Source organism: Gymnoscopelus braueri (genome assembly GCF_963280865.1).
Source record: "Gymnoscopelus braueri genome assembly, chromosome: 16".
Classification (NCBI taxonomy): Eukaryota; Metazoa; Chordata; class Actinopteri; order Myctophiformes; family Myctophidae; genus Gymnoscopelus; species Gymnoscopelus braueri.
The window spans coordinates 42,986,728-43,011,253 of record NC_137616.1 but is presented as its reverse complement, the minus strand read 5'-3'; the positions used below and the strand labels follow the sequence as shown (position 1 = coordinate 43,011,253).

Below are 24,526 nucleotides of genomic sequence, written 5' to 3'. Positions count from 1 at the left end.
AATGGTAGGTTCCTTTGAGCAGCAGGAGCACAGCAGGGTGCCTGCCTCTGCCCACTCTGTACCACTAGGCTCACCTCAAACAGTACATGTTTGCTAACTCCTGCAGGACAATAAAAGCACATTGCTGTTGCACCAATAATAATACACAGTTATCTTTCATAATCATGGATTATTCCACACCTGCCACCTGTGATAACTGAACCCTGTTCAGTTCTCTCACAACCAACCTCTACTACCACCATTCACTGTGAGCTTTTTTGGCTTCTTAAATCATGGCTTAGGTCAGTATTTGGCGAAAGTATGGCGGAAAAGTTCGATTTCATCTCTGTAAACTGCTCTGATCCCACACTCATACAGGTTACATTCTCAACACAATTTTCACACATTGTCTTTAAGTGGCTCTAAACCCATATTTTGGAATAATTTACAGTTCAACTTAACTTTCTCAATTTGTCATTTTCAAACTTTTAGGAATTCAAATTGTTTTGGAAAACTTTTCTTCTCCCACTTTTTTCCCTAGTAAGTCAATGTCCTATTTAGGGCATGTTGCCATGACAATTGACATAGTAACTTGGTTAAAGGGTTTAAAAGATTTTAAAATGGCTGATCTACAATCTTACCTTTAAGAAACTTCACTCTGCATTTAAACTTCTAGCCCACATCCCAAAATGCTTTTTATACAATCAACAAATTAGCAATTCAAAAAGGCCTGATTACTCAGATCATGAGTTCACATCAGTACTGAATAATTTTGTTGTTATGGAAGAACCTTCCAAATTATTGTTGCATTTTGACTTAGTGGCATATTGTCGGCAGTAAATTAATACATTTCATTATGCAAGTTATTTCTTCTGGTAATATCGTAAACACTACAAATGATACATTCATTTACACAATATCTCTCGAAATTCCTAAGTAAACAGTCGCTCAAATAAGACATTTCGATTTTTTAGACACCACGTTGGCATCTTTTTCGCTTATTGTCCGCACCGCGTACCACTGTTCACAGCTACTAACTGGATAGACCTGTTAGTCAAGCCTGTTCGTTTGTCAGTGTCACTTTGCTGGCACCACCAGCCACCAGTGGAACTGCAATCCCACCACCAACCCGCGCTGATGACTGTGGTGGGACAGTGACTTTCTGCTTCAACTTTTCCTTCCTCCCTCGCAATTTCCCCACGACCCACCGGGCTGGTGCGAAGGGTTTACGTGGCTTGCAGGTTTCACATTTGCATTTTTTCAGGAGGTCAAGAGGCTTGCAGTTTGCACAATCGCATTTGACTGGTCTGGCTCTTGTCGCTACTGACCTCCCACCTTGGCCCAACAGGGCTTTAGGCTCGGGGCAAGGGCCACCCTTCTTAGGTGGTGCCACGCCGCTCTGCAGTGGTGTGATGTCGGTGTGTGAATTGGTGTCGGTCTTCCCCTCGGCTGTCTCTACTTCGACCGTCACGTCCCCCGCGGCGCCCTCTGGATGGTTATCCCCTGCAGCTGTCTCCGCAGCAGCAGCAATACCGTCTGATGGCACTCTTCTGGCCGCCAGTGGGACTGCAATCTCACCAACCCCCTTCTGGGGGCTTCTCTCAGCCGCCGCCGAGAAAGAGCGTGGAGCTCTGCTCCACCCAGCCCCCCCCGCAGGGGGGTGGAGAAGGGATAGTTTATCTTTAATCTTCACCTTCTTTTTCCTAGTTACAGCCCCACCAGGACGACGCATTCTCTTTGCCTGGATCCTGGTGGTTGGTACTGAAATGACCTGACGTAGCACCCCGCCCCTCTCTTTCCGAGCGGGCGCACGGATGCCAGTATTTACCCACTCAGACTTCTTTCTGAGGGGTTCTGGGGGAGCTGGTTTGGCGCCCAGTCCCCGTTTTCGGACAGACCCGACTGGTCTGTCTTCGGCGGCTCCCTTCTTGAACGCCACCGGTCCGCTGGTAGCTGGTTCCCTGCCACCTTTCTTAGACGGGCGCTTGGAGCAAACGCCACCCTTGACAGGCCTGACTGGTCTGCTTTGGGCCATCTGCCTGCCACCTTTCGTAGACGGGCGCTTGGAGCGAACGCCACCCTTGACAGGCCTGACTGGTCTGCTTTGGGCCATCTGCCTGCCACCTTTCGTAGACGGGCGCTTGGAGCGAACGCCACCCTTGCCAGGCGACTCGGATCCCTTCTTCTTCTCCGTGTTGAGTGGGCTGGCGGCGACGTCCGTCGCAGCAGCGGCGTCTACTGACGCCCTCGCCGGCTTCTCTCCTGGTTCAGTGACCTCCAGTGACTGGCTCCCCTCTGCGTCGAGTGGATTGGTGAAGACTTTCACCGCCGTGGCGACGTCCATTGAAGCTGCCTCCCTGGCGGTCTGCTCATCTGCGACGTTGGCTCCCTCTGGTCGATCCCCCTCGGCTTCCTCCGCAGGCGTCTCGTCCCCAGGTCCAGCTCCATCGATCACCAGTGGCACCTTTGCAGCTGCTCTCTCGATCGCAGCGTGGAATGGGGTCTCTCCTGGTTCAGTGACCTCCAGTCGCTGGCACCCCTCTGTGTTGAGTGGGCTGGCGGCGTCGTCCGTCGCAGCAGTGGCGTCCTCTGACACCCTCGTGAAGAGTGGGTTGGTCCCCGCCGTGGCGACGTCCATTGAAGCTGCCTCCCTGGCGGTCTGCTCATCTGCGACGTTGGCTCCCTCTGGTCGATCCCCCTCGGCTTCCTCCGCAGGCGTCTCGTCCCCAGGTCCAGCTCCATCGATCACCAGTGGCACCTTTGCAGCTGCTCTCTCGATCTCCAGTGACTGGTTCTCCGCAGTTACTTCCTCAGGATTGACCTCCTTCTCCGCGTGGTCCCTCGGAGCAGCGTGGAAAGGGGTCTCTGCCTCCCTCGGAGCGTGGAAAGGGGTCCCTGCCTCCCTCGGAGCAGCGTGGAAAGGGGTCTCTGCGTCCCCTTGAGTGATGCCATCTGTGACCTCCGTCGTGAAGAGTGGGTTGGAAGCGACGTCCTCTGCGCTTTCCCAGCGTGTCGTCATGAGGAGATATCCTTCCACCGCGTTGTCCATCGAAGCTGCTCTCCTGGCTGCAGTTGCTGGTCCATCTGTAGGTGTGACATCCCTACCCCCCTCCCTCACAGCAGGGAGTTCACTCACTTTGGGATGTGTGAAGCGGGACCCATATTCTTCCTGGGCCGCTTCAAACCAGACCTGCCTCAATGTTTCGTCAAACTCTTGGCAACAGTCCTCCTGCATCCTGCAGATCTCAGATGAACTTTCTTCATCAATTTCTAGTATGGCGATAGAATATGTAACAACCTTAAGGAATCTAGCTAATTCGGCTCTTAGCTCCCTTACCGCCCTTTCTTTTGGTAAATCCAGCAGGACAATAAACTTTACTTCCCTCCTAAAAACTGCTTGAGCTGCTTCACACTTCCCTATTAACTCATCTAACACTTCCATCTCCCCTGTTTGGGTATAAGGTCTGTTAGTTAGTCTTAATTCAATGGGCTGTGACAGTAATCGTCAGTTATTTTTAGCAAGTAACAGTGTTGTTTCAGCCTTTAGCTATATAACAACAATAATTAATTAACACTGTGCTAACCTGTAAAATAGCACCCACCCTATCAGCATTCCACGCAAGAAGCCTTTTAATGGTCTACTTACATTAGTTAATTTTGTTAATTAATACTGGATAGGATATATTTTGCTCTACCAATGTACATTCTATTATTTAACCCACAATGATTACCATTGATCCCCTGTTCTTGTACACTAATCATCTAGTTACTCACAGTATCAGTCTATCAAAGTCTGGTTAAACATTGAATTACTGGTAGCCAATTCCCCACCCCCTCCCAGTGGCTGTTAGCTTAGCACTATGCTAGACAAAGGAAAAGTTAGCTGGTAGCAACCCCCACCCCCTCTGGTACGCTAATCAAACTTTTAACGGTAGCCTATAGCTACATAACCTGTGGTTAGCTTCTAGCTTCTCCCTCAGCTCCTTATCCTTAGCTCAGACAATAGAATCTGTTAGCACGCAGCATCCTCAAATCTACAGTCTTTTCTCCACAGTTTTCGCAAACTGTAGGGCTTTGTTCATAGCACCTGGTTGAGTCTCTCCCCGGTAGGCTTCTCGTAGGCCTGTACAGTATTCAATGCCTCGGTCCTTGCGTCACGCTGTAGGCCGCCGGCTCTGTCCTCTTCGCCTTTGTGGATTCGACCCTCTGCAGGCTGTGTTAGTTCCTTTGGTGCTGATAAAACCTATATTAAACCTGTCCCATAACCAGGCTAATAAGTATTTTATTTTGTTACAACTCACTTCTCATCTTAAAGAGACAGTGCGTCTTTCCTCCTAAGGCTATAGGAGATTTTTATGCTATGTTATCTCACTAGATAACACACATAAATCCAGCCTCTTAATGGTTCCTTTTCACCATCAGACTATTGGCAGGATTATACAATTATGTGATCCGCTTACAGGACTGACCTAATACCTTTCTAGATTCACATAGGCTCCAAGGGTTCATAATTGTTTAATTACTCTGTAACACTCAATTACTATGTAATTAATACTTAAACTCTGAAGGCCTTATTAAAAGCCAGCATAGTTTAATAACTGCGTAATTAAACGCTTTAAACTCAGAAAAGCCTCCCACAGAGGCATTAATAGTTCAATAACTCTGTAATAAGCGGAGTTCAAACACAGTGTCATTCGCTTATTAACCCTAAGATGTCCCCCACGAGGACACTACAGTCTTATTACTGTGTAACAAGCAGAGTTCCAATTACTAAACTCAGTTTAACCTAGGTAATTCTACTTTGACTCAAAATGCCTCCTCCGGGGGCATAAGAATAGTTTAATTACTGTTCATTTTTATAGTTAATCGTAGTTTCTGCTTTGTGCAGAGTTAAGCTACGGTTACTAGGCCCAATGAAAGGGTAGGTCAGAGTGTGGAGGGTCTAAGCAAATTACTCAAACTGGTGTCTTTTAAGGTATTTTATTACTAATCACAATTACAAACATATAACTCTATTCTAATACTTAGGTTGTTAGTTAGTTAGACCTTTAGGTCAGTTAGTAGCCTTTAGATCAGTTAGTAGCCTTTAGATCAGTTAGGTAATTAAACCTTAGAGAGAAAACAAGCACAGAACATTTACAGTATTAAGGATATGACATTACACAATCATGAACCCATCAAACATACAATCATTACAATGTTCAATACTCACTATTAATCTCACACTCTTTCCAAATGATTCAGTGAGTCACTCCAGAACCCATATCCTAGAACGACCCACGGTTCAGTCACTTATTCGAATCTGAATGCTTGCCCCAAAGCAGGGAATTTATCAACTTCTTGAATTAGGTCCTCCTACAGGGAGTTTCTAGCAAACAGGAAGCTCTGATTACCCACAAAGCCTTGCGATTGCCTGCTGCTTCCTGTCACAGCAAAGCAGACTGGCACCTTTGCTATCTGTCCAGTCAACCATTTGGCTTTGTTCTCACACAAAGCTTTTGTCTCTTATCTAGGGCCCTACCCCCACCTAAGAATGGTAGGTTCCTTTGAGCAGCAGGAGCACAGCAGGGTGCCTGCCTCTGCCCACTCTGTACCACTAGGCTCACCTCAAACAGTACATGTTTGCTAACTCCTGCAGGACAATAAAAGCACATTGCTGTTGCACCAATAATAATACACAGTTATCTTTCATAATCATGGATTATTCCACACGGCTGTTTTATACCTAATGTTGTCAGCCCCACAGGTGAATGTGATTCCTTCTAATCAGAGCCAATTCTCTGTGGCTCAAGTTTGGGCAGGAAACCATCAAATTAAATGTCTCGGCGACCTGGCTTTGGGCAGGAAGCCCTTCAGAATAAAGGTTTCAGGGACAACACATGAATGAACATGGAAACCCCCCTGTGGGTCCGTTACACCGCCTACCCACAGGAACCTTTTTTCGAGTCTTTTTTTTTACACAATGTATCTTCCACGGCGTTTCAACGATCGTTGATTTAAGGTAATTACGCTGGCATGGGGATAGAAAAATGTTTAATATCTTGGCAGTCAATGTGTTAAGAGGCAGTCAAAGGCTAGAGCTGGAGCATATGAAGTGTCCAACGTTAAAAAAAATCTCCATAAATTCAAGGCTTCATGGGGTGTACAATTCATAGAAAATAAGTATTTTTTGGGGTGAACTACTCCTTAAACACTGAAAGGATTTTAGGGAATGTGAACACATGCTGTTCTAACCTGTCGGTTGCTCCTGCCCCATTAGTGCATACAGAACAATCAAACACAAAAATGGCCACCTAGAATTGATACTCGGAGTTTAGCAGCATGAGGTCTGTGCAGTGTAATGTGAGAGTTCATTTAAATCTGACAGTGGGAAAAAGAAGAAGCCATAATACAAAATGATGACACAAATATGTAATATGAAATCCTATTAATGTGCTGGCAGTAAAGAGCTGGTTGTGGGCGGTGCAAGCTGTCTTCTCTCTGCCAACAGCGCGTTGACGCCAGTTGGTGGGTGTGGTCTCCGTGACCTCAGAAATCTTCTGTCTGCTGTCTGCTGTCTGATGTTCAAAGCCGTTGGCTAGTAGCGTGTGTGTGTGTGTGTGTGTGTGTGTGTGTGTGTGTGTGTGTGTGTGTGTGTGTGTGAGTGAGTGAGTGAGTGAGTGAGTGAGTGAGTGAGTGAGTGAGTGAGTGAGTGAGTGAGTGAGTGAGTGAGTGAGTGAGTGAGTGAGTGAGTGAGTGTGTGAGTGTGTGTGTGTGTGTGTGTGTGTGTGTGTGTGTACGCAGCTTTTTATTCTTTATGTAAAAAACTATGAATTTGGTATGAAATGTGCACATACATTTGCCGTACCTCACATTGCCTTGCATTGCCTCTGCTTCCTTTGCCTCGTACAATAATAATAATAATAATAAACTTTATTTGTATAGCACCTTTCATGACATGAAATGCAGCTCAAAGTGCTTTACAGAGCAAGGATACAATTACAGTTAGAACCAATTTAACAATAAAGCAAACAAAAATAAAATAAAATAAAATAAAAGCAGTAAAATGCAGTAAAATGCAGTGGCCCTCGCCACTACACAACTACAACACAAATGGATATAACTTAAATGTAGTGACCACTGTCCTCTACAACACAGCTAAAGAAATATCCACACTTCACACAATTGCCAATATTACATGTGTACCTTGTGTACCTTAGTAATATATCTTCACACAATTGTCAATATTACACCTTAGTAATATATTTTCACTTAGTAATATTACACCTTAGTAATATATTTTCACCATGTTTACCACGTGTGGACTAGCCCAGGGGATCTGCTAACTTATCACATCCAAACCACACACCGTACACCCCTGAGAATGATATCGGGGTTATACAAGATATATAGAATAAACATAGACAAAAGGATCTGCCCTGGAGGGTCCACAACGTGTCGACGTGCTAAAAATAAAATAAAATAAAATAAAAGCAGTAAAATGCAGTAAAATGCAGTGGCCCTCGCCACAACACAACTACAACACACACAATTGCCAATATTACATGTGTACCTTGTGTACCTTAGTAATATATCTTCACACAATTGTCAATATTACACCTTAGTAATATATTTTCACTTAGTAATATTACACCTTAGTAATATATTTTCACCATGTTTACCACGTGTGGACTAGCCCAGGGGATCTGCTAACTTATCACATCCAAACCACACACCGTACACCCCTGAGAATGATATCGGGGTTATACAAGATATATAGAATAAACATAGACAAAAGGATCTGCCCTGGAGGGTCCACCACGTGTCGACGTGCCCCAGAGGATAATTCACTAAATCCTCCGGATGGAGTTATCAGACTCTTGTCTTTTAACTACCGTGACTTTCTCTTCCACTCACACAAAACAAAAGCAAAGGCATAAAACAACATTAAAATAGGGAATACAGTGAGGAATTAAAAATCAACCAAAGAATCAGCTAAAAGCAAGAGTGAAGTAATAGGTCTTGAGCTGTGCTTTAAAGCTATCGACAGAGGCTGCCTGTCTTAAGTGTAGTGGGAGTTTATTCCACACTGTCGGTCCGTAAAAGCAGAATGCTGCTTCACCGTATTTTTTATATGTCATTGTAGGCACCTCGAGCAGGTCAGCACTTGAAGACCTGAGGGCCCGGTTTGGAACATATCTCTCTAGGCAGTCGGAGAGGTAGGAAGGTGCCAGACCATTTAGAGCTTTATAAACTATTAAAAGAATTTTAAAATCAATCCTAAAAACAACCGGGAGCCAGTGTAGTGAAGCTAGAACTGGAGTGATATGTTCTCTCATCCTGGTTTTAGTTAAAATTCTGGCTGCCGCATTTTGAACAAGTTGTAATCTGTCAGTTGTTTTCTTTGGCAGGCCAGAGTAGAGTGCGTTGCAGTAATCAAGCCGAGAGAAAACAAAAGCGTGGATCAGCGTTTTTGCATCGTCTAACGACAGATAATCTCTAATTCGTGCAATATTTCTAAGATGAAAGAAAGCAATCTTGGTGACATGATTAATGTGTGTATTGAAATTCAATTCAGAATCGATAATCACCCCCAGGTTCTTTACTGTGGTGTTACTTTCTACAGCCAGGTTACCAAGTCTACTTGTTATTGATTCTCTCTGCTCACTGGAGCCAATTATGAGAACTTCTGTTTTATCCTCATTTAGCTTAAGAAAGTTCTCACTCATCCAGCATTTTATACTGGACAGACAGGTCAACAATGGGTCTAGAGCGCAGGGGTCGTCTGGAGCTACTGAAAGATACAGCTGGGTATCATCAGCATAGAAATGGAAGTTCACTCCGTGATCGGCGATGAGTTCTCCCAGCGGTAGTATATACAGGGAAAACAATAAGGGACCCAGAATTGAGCCCTGTGGAATACCAGAACAGATGTTGTGTTTGTCTGAGTCAAAGTTAGCTAGACTGACAAAATAGCTTCTGCCTGTTAGGTAAGAGTGAAACCAAGACAGGGCTGTGCCTGACAAACCAATCCAGTACTCCAAACGTTGTAGTAGAATTGTGTGATCAATCGTATCAAAAGCAGCGGTTAAGTCAAGGAGTAGGAGAACAGATACATTTTTGTCGTCAGCGGACACCCTAAGATCATTAATTACTTTTACAAGTGCTGTTTCTGTACTATGACCTTTCCTGAAGCCAGATTGGAATTTGTTATGAACCTTATTGTTCTGTAGGAACACATCCAGTTGATGAAAGATAGTTTTTTCTAAGACCTTGCCCACAAGGCTTTGCATTGCATGGTTTGCTTTCCTTTCCTTGCCCGTTCCCGTGCCTTGCCTTGCCTTGCCTTGCCAGACAGATGAATGGAAAGAAACTGGTGGAGATGAAAAACAGAAGCAGAGCCAGAGATAAACTAACTGCAGTGATACTGATATGTGTGTCCATCCGTACAGACCATTCATCAACCTCTCTGAATAAGTCTGCAGTGATTATGGAAGATCCATGAAGCCATACCCTTTCTCCTTGCTCCTGCTTCTGCTGTCCTTTGCTTCAATTTCACAACCAGTGAAACGCAAATGTCACAAAGTCAGCAAGGTCCCCTCCACCGGGCGTTTCTTTTGTGCAACATTCAGCAGCCGAGAGCATTCATATGACAGGGCCAGAGTTCAGACGCACAGCGAAATCCAGAGTGTTCTCTTACCTCCGTAAGTGAAGTATCAATACCCTGTAACAGGCTATTTATAACAGGCCCTGTTACAAGTAGAAGTTCGGTATTCAAAATGTACTTCAGTAAAAATACAAAAGTATTGGCATCAAAATATTCATGTCGCTCTTTCTCTGAATCCTTTTGTGGATTTTGTGTATCTTGATACATACCAGTCTGGACCTCTTTGTGAAGCAAACCAAAAACATCCAACATCAGCATAAATGTTACAGTAATGTGTTTATACAGTCTAGTTGTATTCAGGTTAGCCCTCACTGCAAAACGGGCTGAATTTATACTCCATCGTGCAATGGTGGCGCTCACTGAAAATGACCATCTCCAAGCTCACAACAAGCCATGACGCAACGCACAGTGAGCTTGGAGATCTGCTATTTTCGAGTGCAATGAAGTAGCCTATAAATCAGGCTAAATACACTATAGATAGACGGTTAAATGAATAACAAATCTGGACAGGACACTCTGGTAACTGACCGGATATTCCGTTGACCACAAAACAGGGAGAATAAATTAGAGATCTGGACCACAAAGGGGCAAAAGTCAGATTTTTCTGTTCCTGCGGAAATAATAATAGTCATGGGAAAGTGCTGTGATTAAATAATTGGATCACACACACAAATGCAAACGCGCACGCAGGCACGCGCGCGCACACACACACATCCTTATTATGAGTAAGGCTTTCACAGAAAATAGCAGATCGACAAGCTCACAAGGTGTCCCCTGTGACGCGTTGTGAACTTGTCTATCTGCATTTTTTGGGCGAAAGCTTTCCCCACAATAACAGTAAAGACATAATTGCGAACGCGGGAGGAGGCGCGGCGAAGCCGCGCCTCCGACCAAGTGGAGCTTACTATGTAACCCTGCTTGGGTTGTGTCTCTGTGTCTCTGTGTGCACTGTGTCTCTGTCTGTGTCTCTGTGTCTCTGTGTGCACTGCCTTTGTGCAGCTCCTCTGACATAAGTAAATGTCCAATATAGACGTACCATACATCAAATGAAAGGTCTTTGAAAACTGAACACACCTGTCAAGGTTGCGTTTAAGCCCGCCCCTTCCCCCGGAAGCCACGCCCCGGAGAAGGCTCCTAAAAACTCCCCATTGAAACCCCATGTTAAATGAAAAGTGCCCGAATCGCTCCGAAACTTTTTCTACCCCCCCTAAGTGGGGGTCTACGAACAAATACTTCGGGCTCGGATTTTGGCTCCGCCCCCCGGAAGTGGGTGAAACAGGCACTTCAAACACTTTGTTGAATTGTTCAAAAACATTCAAAGTTTTTTTTTGGGGAATTTGTATTTTTCTAAGATGCTCCTTGTAACGCAGATTTCTTTTGTATTTTTGGAATTTTTTTTATTGGTTACTTTAAAAAAAAAAAAAAATTTCATTCTTTTTTTTCTTTTTTTGCGTTCGCTTACCGCGTTCGCGCGTCTTACTTGTTAGTATAGAGCTGTGAGGGATTCCGGATAAGTGGTTAATTCTCTCTCTCTCTCTCTCTCTCTCTCTCTCTCTCTCTCTCTCTCTCTCTCTCTCTCTCTCTCTCTCTCTCTCTCTCTCTCTCTCTCTCTCTCTCTCTCTCTCTCTCTCTCTCTCTCTCTCTCTCTCTGCAGGTACGTTCATCTCAGCGTTCACGGTGCTGTGTGGAGCGCACAGTGAGCTGGTGTCTCAGCGCGGCCGGTGCTGCGTGTTCTGGCTCAACGTGGCGGCCGCCCTCATCCAGATCCTGACCGCGGTCATCATGGTCGGCTGGATCATGAGCATCTTCTGGGGCATGGACATGGTCATCCTGGCCAGTGAGTCTCGTCCCATGCCCTCTGACATCATCACACAATAGTTGTCATCTGAGATCAGTGGTTCTCAACCTGTGGGTTGGGACCCCAGGGGGGGGTCCTCACATGATTTTGGGCGGGTCCCCAGATTATGGCATTAAAAGTAATCAACAAACTAAACTATAAAAACTGGTCAAACCTTGACCAAATTGTCAAAAATGTTTAAAATAGCCGATCTACAACGCCTCACGTTGCGAGGCGTTGTGAGCTTGTAGATCTGCTATTTTCACGATATCTATCTGTTGAGGCATCTAAATCGAATACCTCAACTCCTACATTCCATGTGCTTGTCAGGGTGGGGGGTCCTCAGCTCAAATATGATAATTTTTGGGGGTCGCGGCCTGAAAAGGTTGAGAACCACTGATCTAGATCACTGGTTCCCAAGCAGTGGGTCGAGACCCATCTGTGGGTCGTGGATCCATTTTTGTGGGTCGCGAATGAATATATCCCTTTATTTCTTTGTTTCCTGCATGTTGTCAATAATTATTATTATTTTCAAAGATTTTCTTAAGATTTCCAGTTGAAAAACAAATTCAAACATTATTTTTTTCAAAAAGAATTTCATGAATAGGCTATAATAAAAAGAATCTGTGAAATTCCCTAAATTAGAAAACAAATGTTTAAGAAGTAGTGAAAATAGCATATCTATAAGCTTGTAGATCTGCTATTTTCACTAGTTTGGATCCCGGGCAGACATCTAATTTCTCTCTTGGGTCTTGAGATAAAAAACGTTTGTGAACCAGTGATCTAGATCAAGGGTTCCCAAACTTTTCAGGCTGCGATCCCCCAAAATAATCATATTTGAACTGTCTGGGGACCCCCCCCCCCCACCCTGACAAGCACTTGGAATTGTAGGCATTGCATTTAGTTTGACTCGGTTCCATATATAGATATTGTGAAAATAGCCGAACTACAAGCTCACAACGCCTCGCACTGCGAGGCGTTGTGAGCTTGTAGATCTGCTATTTTCACAAGGTTTGCCTCTTTCTTACGTAATATTTGACCATTTGGAAAAAAATATATATATATATTTTTTTATCCCGCGATTTTTGTAACCCATTTTTTTCACCCGGTGCCAATTTCCTAAGTGATCCTGGGCGCTACACCAGCCCTACACCAGCACTACACCAGTCCCCCACAGTAGGGAGGACAGGGCCGAGCTCATGCTTCCTTCAGGCATGAGAGCCAACTGACCTTCTTGTCACCTGACAGGGGGGAGTTTCCCTGGTTGGACGTAGCGCGTGGAAGGAACACGTTATTCCAACCAGTTCCCTTCCCCTCCATCAGGCGCCCCGGCTGTCATGGGGGAGGCAGTATAGCGACCAGGATTACTACATGTTTTTGTGAGGGTATTAACTACCCTAGGAGACACGGGGAGAACATGCAAACTCCACACAGAGTAGGCCCTTTCGCCAACCCCACCTAGGGTATGGGCGCTGATGACGCGGAGGACCATTTGGCCAATTTGGTATTAAAAAGGTCTTAAAAGTCATTCAATTGTAAGATTCTCTGTATGTGTACACGTATACTGTATGTTGGTTTGTTTACTAATAATTTGGGGACCCCCCTGAATGGTTCCAGTTTGGGAACCACTGATCTAGATAGATCTATCTTTATTGTACTCTAGAAGCTTTTCTCACTTTGTTTTCTTTCTTTCTCTCTTTCTTTCTCTTTCTTTCTTTCGATTGATTGACTGACTGAATACTTTATTAACAAGATTATTAACAGTACATGTAGTCAGAGGCGTACGGTCATTGGGGCCAACGAGGCCATGGCCCGGTCTGTGTGAACCCTGCTTGCCCCTGTGTTGACTAAAAATCAACACAACAACAGTTAGCAGCCCCTCACCCTTTAAGTCGCCTTTGTTTTCAAATGGGGCTCATTTGCATTCGGCCGAATTGTTAATGAGTGGCCATTAGAAAACGTTTCGCCGTCAAACTGGTTCTCCATTGCGAGACGAGCACCTCTCCATTCAGAAATGTAATAGAAGAAGAACCGTCGTCCTGAAACACCCTGCCCGCGTCTAAACCGGCGGCCTCGGTCCGCGAAAAAAATGGGTCAGTGTGTTTTGGGACGAGCGTTCCGTTTTCCACCCGGAATGGCTCGGTAATTCTCAATAGACTTATCAGCCGTTGTTGTGCGACCGGGCCAGGTTAAGATTCTGGCCCGGTCAACGTTAGAATTCAGCATACGCTACTGCATGTAGTACAGTCAAAAGTTACACAAAAAGCCCTGGGGGGCTTGTTCAAATTGTGACCCATTGCACTCAATTCATCAGTAAGACATACAATACATACATTACATAACATAATGGTAAAAGCTACAGTAGCAGGAAAAGATATATTTCCAGAGAAAGAGGCATGCTGACTCAAACGGCAGCATGGAGTGCAAGTACAACGCACAGGGCGTTGTGAGATTGTAGATCTTCTTTCCTTATTTTTTATTCCGCCTATCACTTCATAGTGTAGCCAAGACGGAACGTGTTGCCAAGTAGTCTGTATGCATGCTTGTTAAGCTTTTTGTGTGTTTGAAAGCCTAGAAAATGCTGGAACGGATGCAAATATGAAAACATAAAAACACTTTTAGGTGAGAAACCGGCCATGCAGTTGCACAATATTGATTAATTTCACATTATGGCTAGTTTAGTAGTTTCTTCAGTATTCAGGAACAGTATTCCATGCAGCATAGGAGAGTCCATTGTGACACTAGTGACGATTCTTTCCGACCAATGTTTTCACGTCACCATTTGGTATCGCTTCATCAGCTCGCTTAGAACCTCGACAACGAGGATAATAATAATAAAAGTAACACCCAGACAATACATGAAGTCCCCAGTATACACAAAACCATCATATCAGCGAGGCAGTTTGTTTAGTGCAGCAATGGCTGAAGGGACAAAACTTCTACTAAAACAAACTTTTTGACATTTCAAAGTTCTGTATCTTCGTCCAGATGGCATGAGTCAGTTTTCAAATGCTGTAAATGTATTGGTGTCACTGCTGTCTGTGTGTCACTGCCGTGTCTCTTACACAAACACACACACACACACACACACACACACACACACACACACACACACACACACACACACAGCGGCGGCCTTAAGGATCTGGAGCCCCGTTTCAAGAGCTAATATGAGGCCCATATACAAACCCCCCCCCCCCCCCCCCCCACGGACTGAAGTTGGTTTGCTTACGTAATCCATAATGGTGCATTTTCAACTAAATTAATTAGACTATTGCACTTCCAGCATGGACAGACAGATAAAACAACTCACTCACATTAAATTAACAAAAGTAATATTGTTTGCCATTGTCATTACATCATTCACTTTCTTTCAAAATAATCAGATGATTCATGTAGATGAGCCTTGATTTAATCGGATATACATCCTATTTACTATGATATTAGACTGTTTCTGACATGCGCAAATAAACCAACAGTTTTATTAGAATATAATGAGCTACTCGCGGCACTTCTGTTATTGGATAAATGGGCAAAGAGAGGAGTCCATGAACACACCAAAACACATTACCGCCGGAGATTCACAGCAGGTCTGACTCGAGTCTGCGACGGAGCCTGCCGTTCCAACAAGCTAAACTCTAAAGCTAAATTCTATCATGTAGAATGGAAAATAATCATCACCACGGCACATATATGACATTATTGTGTTGATACAGGCTTTGAGCTGAGGGATAGAGATAGGCTAGAGGAGAGTAACCTAATCAGTTAGGCTATGTGAATAATGATGATGTGTTTTTAAATATGACAATGCTGTATCCTTTATATTTATAAGGTTGCTCAGCTGACCTGTTCAGGCAATAAAGAGGCTACTCACAGGTTGTTCGAGAAAGTTGATTAGAGCATTTGTGATGAATGATGATCATTGTACAGTTTCCTCAGAGCTTTTCAGTTCAAGTGGTAACGTCTTGCTTGTGCATCGCCGTCTCGTTTCAAAGTGTATGTGGCACAAATGAACTCGTATTGATACAAATAGTTTTATCTGTTCAATATGGCGCACAGCCATCTCTCTCGACAACTTAGCAGCAACAACACCTCTCCTTTTCCTGTCGCCCCTTCACAATAAAGTGTCCCCCCTTTAGGTCCCAAATGCCCCAAATTTTACATAGCAAAAACATAGCAAAGGCCGCCCATGCACACACAGTCTCAGCAATCAAGTCACTGACTAGTCACACCAGTGATTGTAATTTATCAATCACTGACTACCATACCAGCCACACCCTAGTATAAAACAGTGTCAGCCAGCTAGTTGTAAGATGGCTTTTAGATACCTGACACCTGATTGATTGAATTGGTGAGTTGAGGTTCAAATGTTTAGTAGTGATTGCCAATTGCAATCACTGGTGACTAGTCAGTGACTTGATTGGTGTGTGTGTGTGTGTGTGTGTGTGTGTGTGTGTGTGTGTGTGTGTGTGTGTGTGTGTGTGTGTGTGTGTGTGTGTGTGTGTGTGTGTGTGTGTGTGTGTGTGTGTGTGTGTGTGTGTGTGTGTGTGTGTGTGTGTGCGTCACAAACACAGACAGCAGTACAACCGATACATTCACAGCATTTGAAACCTGGGTTACAACGATGGAGGGGATGATCAGTGTCATTTGCTATTGTGAGCGCTAAGTGTGTGATGGCTTTATTGTTCATATCAGAAAGTGTGGGTGTGGGAAGTCCGATAATCTTAGAGGCAATACGGGTAATACTGAAAAGTTAGTTTTTGTTAGACATGGACTGTAGAGAGTATGCATATGTGCCACTTTTCCACTGGGACACGTCCCCCTCATCTAGACAGTGGCAAAACTTTGAGCAGCATGGAGCATTGATGTTTGGAAGCGCTCGTTGGAAATCACTCAACGGTCCTGCGTACCACCTGTTTCTAAATGTCACATAATGCAGGGGGCAGCAGGACGTTGCCTTATTGAAAACGAGCGCTTCAAACTCTGACACTTAGAAAAATGATCACCTGCATGGAATTTATTGACAGAAAGTAGCTCATAACATGTCTCTACGGTGGATATTTTTGTAAACAAAAACTTTGCAGACAGAAAGAGGATAATTCAAGCTTTCTGTAAAGCTGCCATGTCGGTGAGTTTGACGTTGTTTAAAACAATCAGATCGGACTTTTCTGTTTGGATGTATGGGCTGTCAAGGCCAGAAAGTATTTTTTTGCCACTCAGTAGGCATAACTTCCGGGTACGATGATGTCTCGCGCATAGCCTCTATATGCCAAAAGAAGTAGCAGATAACTCTGCCCAATGGAATACCAAAAGATACAAGTAGAGTTGAGTTGAGTCTCAGAAAGCACTGTGTTTTCTTCATGCTATATGAGGACATGTATGTACAGTACTTAATGCATTAAGACCGGGAGAGCATCTGTCATTTTAGATTTTAACCATTATCTTATACTTTGGCTATTAAAAAATAGCAGATATACAAGCTCATAGTGCGACACAGAGTAAAAAATCACACCCAGTGTGAAGTGGGCGGTGTGGTCATCACAGTGGTCATCACAGTGATGGAAGCTCACTTTAAAAAAAAGTGTTTTTTTTTAAGTGCATAATCCTATTTATAGGTTATTAGTTTCATCATGTGTCTCGCTAGCCAATCACAGTGCTGAATAGAGTCAGCCAACAGAGTCAGCCAATCGCAGTACAGCTAGGGGTGTACTAATGCTAGGGGTGTACTAATTATGAGCCAATCACAGTACAGCGAAGGGTGTACTAATGAGGTGTCCCAACCCCACTTATAGGGGCGGCTACACCGCCCAAAAAATAAAAAAATAAATGTATGTTGCTGTATCAGTGCTTCTCAAACTTTTTCATGTAAAGGACCCCCACAATGACATGTATTTGGCCACGGACCCACATCTCAACATATGTTGTCCCAGGGACCTCCAGAAACAAAGATTTGAGTTGCAATGTTTGCTTTAAAAAATATATGTACAAAAATAGCAGATCTACAAGCTCATAGCGCTATGAGCTTGTAGATCTATTTTTAATAGCCAATGTATAAAATAATGGTTAAAGTGGTTACACAGATCCCGTTTTTAATGGGTTAAATAACATAGAACACCACGGGCACATTCAAACACACACACACACACACACACACACACACACACACACACACACACACACACACACACACAGAGAGTTTTCGATTTGTGTGTGGGAGTAAGCCCCAGGGTTTTGTGTTCATTGTGCTCCACTCCGCTCTTAGCCTCAAAGCCAAAAGAGTATTTGCATATTATCATATATTATTAAAATGTATATTCTTCTGTTTGCACTGAGGGTGAAATTGTTATCCACATATTATCACTGAAGCAACCAATAGTCTTTGCTATAAGCTTAAAGGACTAGACTATATACCAGTTGTCTGTCACGTTCAGCCCACTGACTATGACTACAGTGTGATTCACAGTATTGACATTATACTTTCCAAAGCATAAAGTGATTTATAACATTTTGGAGGAAGACATTGGATTCCGTTCTTTTCCGTACGCTAAGGCAGTGGTTCTCAAACATTTTCGTGTCAAGGACCCCCACAATGATATGTATTTGGCCGTGGACCCCCATCTGAAAATATTTTGTTCCAGGGACCCCCAGACGCAAAGGTTTGAGTTGCAAATGTTCGCTATAAAAATATATACATGCACAATTTACACAAATTGTCATGATTTTTCAAATAGCAGATCTACAAGCCCGTAGCTATGAGCTCGTATATATCTGCTATTTTTGAATAGCCAAAGTATACAATAATGGTTAAAGTGGTTAAAATGATTGTGACGCAATATTAACTTATTTAGCTGGGGACCCCCTGGTATCCTGCCATGGACCCCTGGGGGTCCCCGGACCGCACTTTGAGACAACACTGTAGGTAATCCACAATATTTGGTCCACACTTATTTGCGGTATATGTCACTGTACAGTATACAGTATGCAGTATTTGCATACAGTGAAATGTGTTCTCCGTATTCAACCCATCCTAAGTGTAATTCTTACTCATTTGTTTTTCTGTCTTTTTTCTTTTTCTGTGCAGTTTTTGTGTTTTCACTTCTTCATTGCACTGCTGGTCCCCTTGTAAGCTTGGATTATTTTGCATTGTTCTTATTGAACTTTTAATGTGTGTTATTTAATAACCTCTTCCATTGAAGGGAAAGACCACTTTGGTAGAGGTTTGGGTTGTGTAGTTTACCTTACCAAAGGTGGACAGGAAATCTAAAATAATTGCTCAAAATATGCTCCTCATTGACTTACATTGAAGCGGAAAGAAACGCTGTGGAGGAGCTCTAATAAAAATGTCAACTTCCTTTTAATTTTACTGCTAGAAAAAGCAGATCTACAAGCTAACGATGCATCACAAGGCATTGTGAGCATGTAGATCCGCCATCTTTGAATAACTGAAGTATAAAATAGGGCTTAAGTGGCTAAAGTTTAAACATCATAATTTATTACTGCGGGCGAAGCAGGCGTTCTTCAGATTCAAACACAGCTAATCAAAAAATCACAGAAAATTAATATATTCTTCTCTTCCCTCTCTCTCTCCAGCTATTTCATCACTGTATTCCTGTATTGTATCGCATCTCTGTACTCTCTCATCATATGATGTGTATGGAATGATTATACAGTATTTCATCATTGTATTCTCTGTCTCTCTCCCTCCCACTCCTCGTTCTCGTTCTAATGATGGTATTGTATTTGATCACAGTATTCTCTTGTTCCTACTATACCTCCTGCTCTCTCTCTCTCCGTTTCTCTCCCGCTCCCCGCTGCTCTTTCTGTCCGCCTGCCAATCCTCTCTCTCTCTCTCTCTCTCTCTCTCTCCTCTCTCTCTCTCTCTCTCTGTTCCCCATTCCCTTTCACTCTCTTCCTTCCTTCCTCTCTCTCTCTCTCTCTCTCTCGCTCACTGTATCTCTCTTCTTCTGTCTTTTCTCCATCCTCCCCCCGTCTGTCACCGGCTGTCTAATAAGACACAGTTGTCGCTGAAGTCTGTGTGCATTTGATCACGATGTGTGCTCTGCTCACATCCATCAAAGAGGAGTTTGTTCTATGCCGTATGACACTTGTTGAACTAACGATTGTATTCCTTGAAAGGGGAGAAGATACTTTAACCCATTAAGACCTGATGTCGATTCTACAAAATGCCTTCTAAATCAGTTAGTTCTCAAACTTTTTCATGCCAAGGACCCCCAAATATATATTTGGCCGCCGACCCCCATCTGAAAATGTTTTGTGCCAAGGCCCCCCCCCCCCCCCCCAGAATAGAAGATTTGAGTTTAAAAAAATGTTTAATATAAAAACAATATTAAATATTTTCAGAAATAGCCAGATAGGAGTCAGTTGCGAGCTATTTTTGAGAACCACAGTTCTAGAACCACTGTTCTAAAAAGAGTTTTCTGAAAAAACGTATGTTGCTATATATATATATATATATATATAGCTAAAATCAAAAATGACGCAGATGCTTTACCGGTTTTAATGGCTTAGTTCTCACGGACAACTGTGAACAAAAGGAAAAGGTCCGATCCGTCTTAAAGCTCCCAACATAAATCTAATAAATAGAGCGGTCAAAAAAACAACAACGTTTCGGCCGATGTGGCCTTCGTCAGGTATACTGAGCTGAGTGAGGAGACAGGGTATATAAAGAGACAAAAGTGGGCAGAGTTCACAAATCACTGAATGAAGGCACCCGGGGACAACGCCCTAATTTCACTCTGAGAGTGTACGAATGAAACCAATGGTTTCATACACTCTCAGAGTAACAGATGGATGAATTAACACTGACAGTTTTGCTGTGTAGCACCACGGTGGGGGGTTGATAGTAGTAACAGGGACCACAGTACACATGCAGGGAATAAGCAAACGTGTCAGTACAGGGTAGTTTAAAGCTGTACTAAAGGAGTAGTTCACCCAAAAAAATTACTAGTTTTCTATCCATTACACACCCCATGAAGCCTTGAATTCATGGAGATTTTTTACTTTTTGTCGCATTCCTAAACCAATAATCTTATGACCGGAGGAAAGATGCTAATGTCTCCGGTTGGAGACTCAAATAGTCTCCATTGAGTGCCCTTAGTTAAGTTATTGGCTTAGGAATGCGACAAAAACAAAAATCCATGAATTCAAGGCTTCGTGGGGTGTGTAATTGAAAGAAAATAAGTGTTTTTTTGGGGTGAACTACTCCTTCAAGTAACTTTTGTTGTGAATAAAGTGTTATTTTGTCCAATCTGTATGGTAGAGTATGTTAATACAATATAACAATATAAATACAATTGGGGGTGGTTGCATTTGGTCTCCCTGCTCTTCTATTGAGCTCCTGTGTCTAGGTTGTAGGCCTTTCACCAACTAGTCGACTAGTATAACCACTAGTCGACCTTGTCGGTACTAGTCGAATAGTTGATTTAAAAATGTTTTAATGCCATTACTATTATTATTATCCTCCTGACTTTATTTTTATCAAAAGGGGGTATGAAAAAAGTATGCCTAATAACAGCCTATTATAACCCCCTTTTGAGGATCCTTGGAGATGCTGCTGTGCTGCTGTGCTGCTGTGCTGCTGTGCCAGAAGCGCTTCCCTTAAAACGGCATAAAAATTAAGGCAAGAGGATAATAATAATAGTAGTTTTTAATTATAATATATATATATTTTTTTTAATAAGTAAACTAGTTGGCTAGTCGACTACCACTGGGTCAAATTAGTCGACCAGTAAAAATCTCTAGTCGTGAAAGCCCAACTAGGTTGGACACGATTTTACACGATCTTGTTTCTGCTTTGACATGAATTTTGACCTGATGGTCAAGATTTATCCCCTGAGCAAGCAGGCAGGCTCTATTAGCTCAGTGGTAAAGCGACAGCACGCCACATCGCGCAGCAGACCTGGATTCAAATCCGTTGTAGAACAGGAAAGTTAGTGCAGCTTTAGCATGGTACTGTATAACATACCCTTGACCGTAAGAGAATGTCCATTACATCAACTTTTACTGTTGTTTTGTGTTCCGTGTCGTATTGTATTGTCATACGTTCTGTGGTATTTTGTTTTCATTGTAGGGCAGGCACTGACAATTAGCATTATATTCTTGCTAACTTTGCTTTCATAACGGTACTCTACTGTACTTGAATGCATTGTTCATTCATATATACTGCCCGTCTCTAATAAATAAATAAAGTAGTTGGGGAGAAAATTTAAAAGAACAAAATTGTATTAAAAAGCAATTTGGCGTTTATGTTTATGATGAATGATGTTGAATTCAACATTCACTTTTCTGTCCTCTTCTTTTCTTCTCCTCTCTTCTCTTCTCTTCTCTTCTTCTTCTGCTTCATGAACCACAGTTTCTGACGGTAAGTGTTTCAGTTTTACCTCAATAAAAGCATTCGTCCATCGCCCATAATGACTCATAATTAAAATGTTTTGTGTAGTAATACATTACTCATTAAAACATTAAAACACAGTTTTTCACTATTTTTTACGTTAAAACCAAAAGTTATAGCTCTATATTCTAATCGTTGCTATAGAAAGTTTGTTCAGTAACAGAGGTCTCCCCATCTCTCCAGCTCTTTAATAACTAGATTTAGGTGCAACAGCAATTTCATCCGATCAGGAGAGAGAGGCAATTTCTCAGTTTCAATATTATAGTGTTCTAATTCCAATTTAGTTTTAGCTTTTATTTCCTCATTTCCAATTTCACTTAAGAGTTCTCTCTCCTGATTGGATGAAATTAGTATCCCGGCCTGAAAATGTATTTTCTGTTCACTAAAGAGCTGGAGAGTTACTGGCCCTGTTACTGAACAAACACTCTATAGCAATGATGATCGGAATATCTTTATACGTAACCTAATAACGAATATATTATATGCTCAATCGGTCCGTGTTTAATGTATAAATGCTAAATGGTCTATGAAGTCTCATTGTATTTCTGTTTCTCTCTGGTTTATCTCTTTACCTGTCTCTCTAACCCTCTTTATCTGTCTCTAACCCTATTTACTGATATCTAATCTTCTTTACCTGTCTCTCCAACCCCCCCTCCCCCTCCCCCTCCCTCCCTCTCTCTCTCTCTCTCTCTAGGCTGTAGAGACCCCGGTATACCTCAGGAGGTTTGAGTCAGGCTGATCTCAGCTCTGCCAAACATCGTACAGTTTGGCCTCCCTCCGTCCCCTGTTACCTGACCTCTTAACCTTTGACCTCATTCTGACTTTTGCCTCTGACCCTTTTCCGTCCTCTTGAGGCCTGGGATGGACAGAACGGAAACAAAGAGAAAAAAGAATATTGCACGAGAAAGAAAGAAAGAAAGAAACTGACTGAATGGAGTGAGTTTACTTCTTTTTTTTTTCTACATTAGGAGGAACAAGACAGGAAACAGCACCAAACAACCGATCAGTTAATCAATAATCTACCATGCCGTAATCAGGCAGCTCATTGGCCAAACCGACATGGACGATGGAAGGACTAAAATCTGTGCAGAGAGGGAAGATGATAAGTCTATGGGGAATAGCATGGAGGTCCTGCAGCTTTGCCACAAAATTGTAATACTGAGTTTAAATGGTGTATTGATGTTGTTTTGGTTGTTGTTGTTGTCATATTTAGTTTTATTGTATATTAAGGCTACTTGTTTCTTTTATTTTTTTCGTTAATAAGGAGAATGATGCCTCAGTGTTTTGCTATGGGTTATGGTATTTTGTCAGAAGAAAGAAAAAAAACAAGATAAAACTTGACACCTGATAGAAGATTTCTTCTGCCATTGAACAGGTGGCGTCTCGATGACTGCCATTCCCTTTAGAACAGCTTCATTGATATGCATGTGGTCTGAAGGGAGAGTTTAAATAGTTATAGTGCCGTTTCTGAGGCTTTCACAGGTACCAGATTGTAGTATTGAGCACTCTTGTTTATCTGAAATACACCCCCATGGCTGGGCACTACTTAAAATGTATGTTCGTTTATTTGTTTTTAGCATTGCTAGAATGAAAAGAAGTGGTGATTGTGGTTCATATAATGTTGCTATAACACCATCGAAGTCCTGTCTGGCGCACGTGACTCTTACGGAGCACTTAAAAGTACAAATACTTTTTAATGTTGCATTATTGTATTGCCTTTTCCTTCCAATGTTGCAATGAGAGGTCTGCGATGACCACAAAGTTATTGCAATATGTAGCACTGTCCTCCAAAGCAGCATCTTAACATGCCCAAAACAAGCCTGTTACTTAGAAACAGTCATGGTGCCAGAATCCACTGGAATATACAGTGATAGATTTAGGGATTTTCTTTTTTAGACCCCTTTCAAACTGCCGTTTGTCCTCTGGGTCTTAATCCATTCAACCCGGGAACGCATCTGTGTCGATTTAGAATGATAATGACACAAATGTCTTCTAAACAGTTTTTTAAAACAAAACGTATGTTGCTGCAGTATACCAGTGGTTCGCAAACTTTTTCATGTCAAGGACCCCCAAAATTATATGTATTTGGCCGGGGACCCCCATCTCAAAATATATTGTTCCAGGGATTTAAAAAAAATAGCAGATATACAAGCTCATAGCGCTGTGAGCTTGTATATCTGCTATTTTTTAATAGCCAAAGTATAAAATATGGTTAGAAGCAACGATTTAAAAATATATATATATTCAAAGATTTGCACACATTTTCACGATATTTCAAAAAAAAAAAAGCAGATCTATAAGCGCAGCACTCGGTGCGTTCCCGGTCTTAATGGATTAAAGTGTTTACACAGCGGGGGAGTGACGAACAAACGATTGGAAAATGAGTCTTAGAATCGGTCTTCTTACCAGTTTCAAGTACAAAAGATTTGGTTCAGTGTAATTGCAGTATGTTGCAAATATTTCCAAACTCTCCTGAAACGTTGACAACAAATAATTTCAAAGAAGGCATTTTCGAATATGTATATTCGTTGCTTTCGGGCAGAAACCTCCTATCTCCATATTTAAACGTTTTGTGTTTTTTCGTAAACTAATACCCTATAGACCAATTATTTGTTTACAAACATTGACTCTGGACGCACAGGTGATTGTTTCA

General features: G+C 42.6%; 1 protein-coding gene across 2 annotated transcripts in view; it reads left to right on the top strand.

Moving 5' to 3' along the window:
- stum (stum, mechanosensory transduction mediator homolog) overlaps positions 1-23,990 on the top strand; it is a 34,162-nt gene extending 10,172 nt beyond the window's left edge. The window contains exons 2-3 of one of the 2 annotated variants that reach the window (XM_080453398.1): positions 11,280-11,462; positions 22,568-23,990. In XM_080453398.1, the coding sequence (XP_080309524.1) occupies positions 11,280-11,462; positions 22,568-22,602 (218 nt within the window). In that variant the 3' untranslated portion in view covers positions 22,603-23,990. Of the gene's footprint in view, positions 1-11,279; positions 11,472-22,567 lie in introns of both variants that reach the window. The other variant, XM_080453397.1, reaches the window with a different exon arrangement.
- Positions 23,991-24,526: the final 536 nt, after the last annotated feature.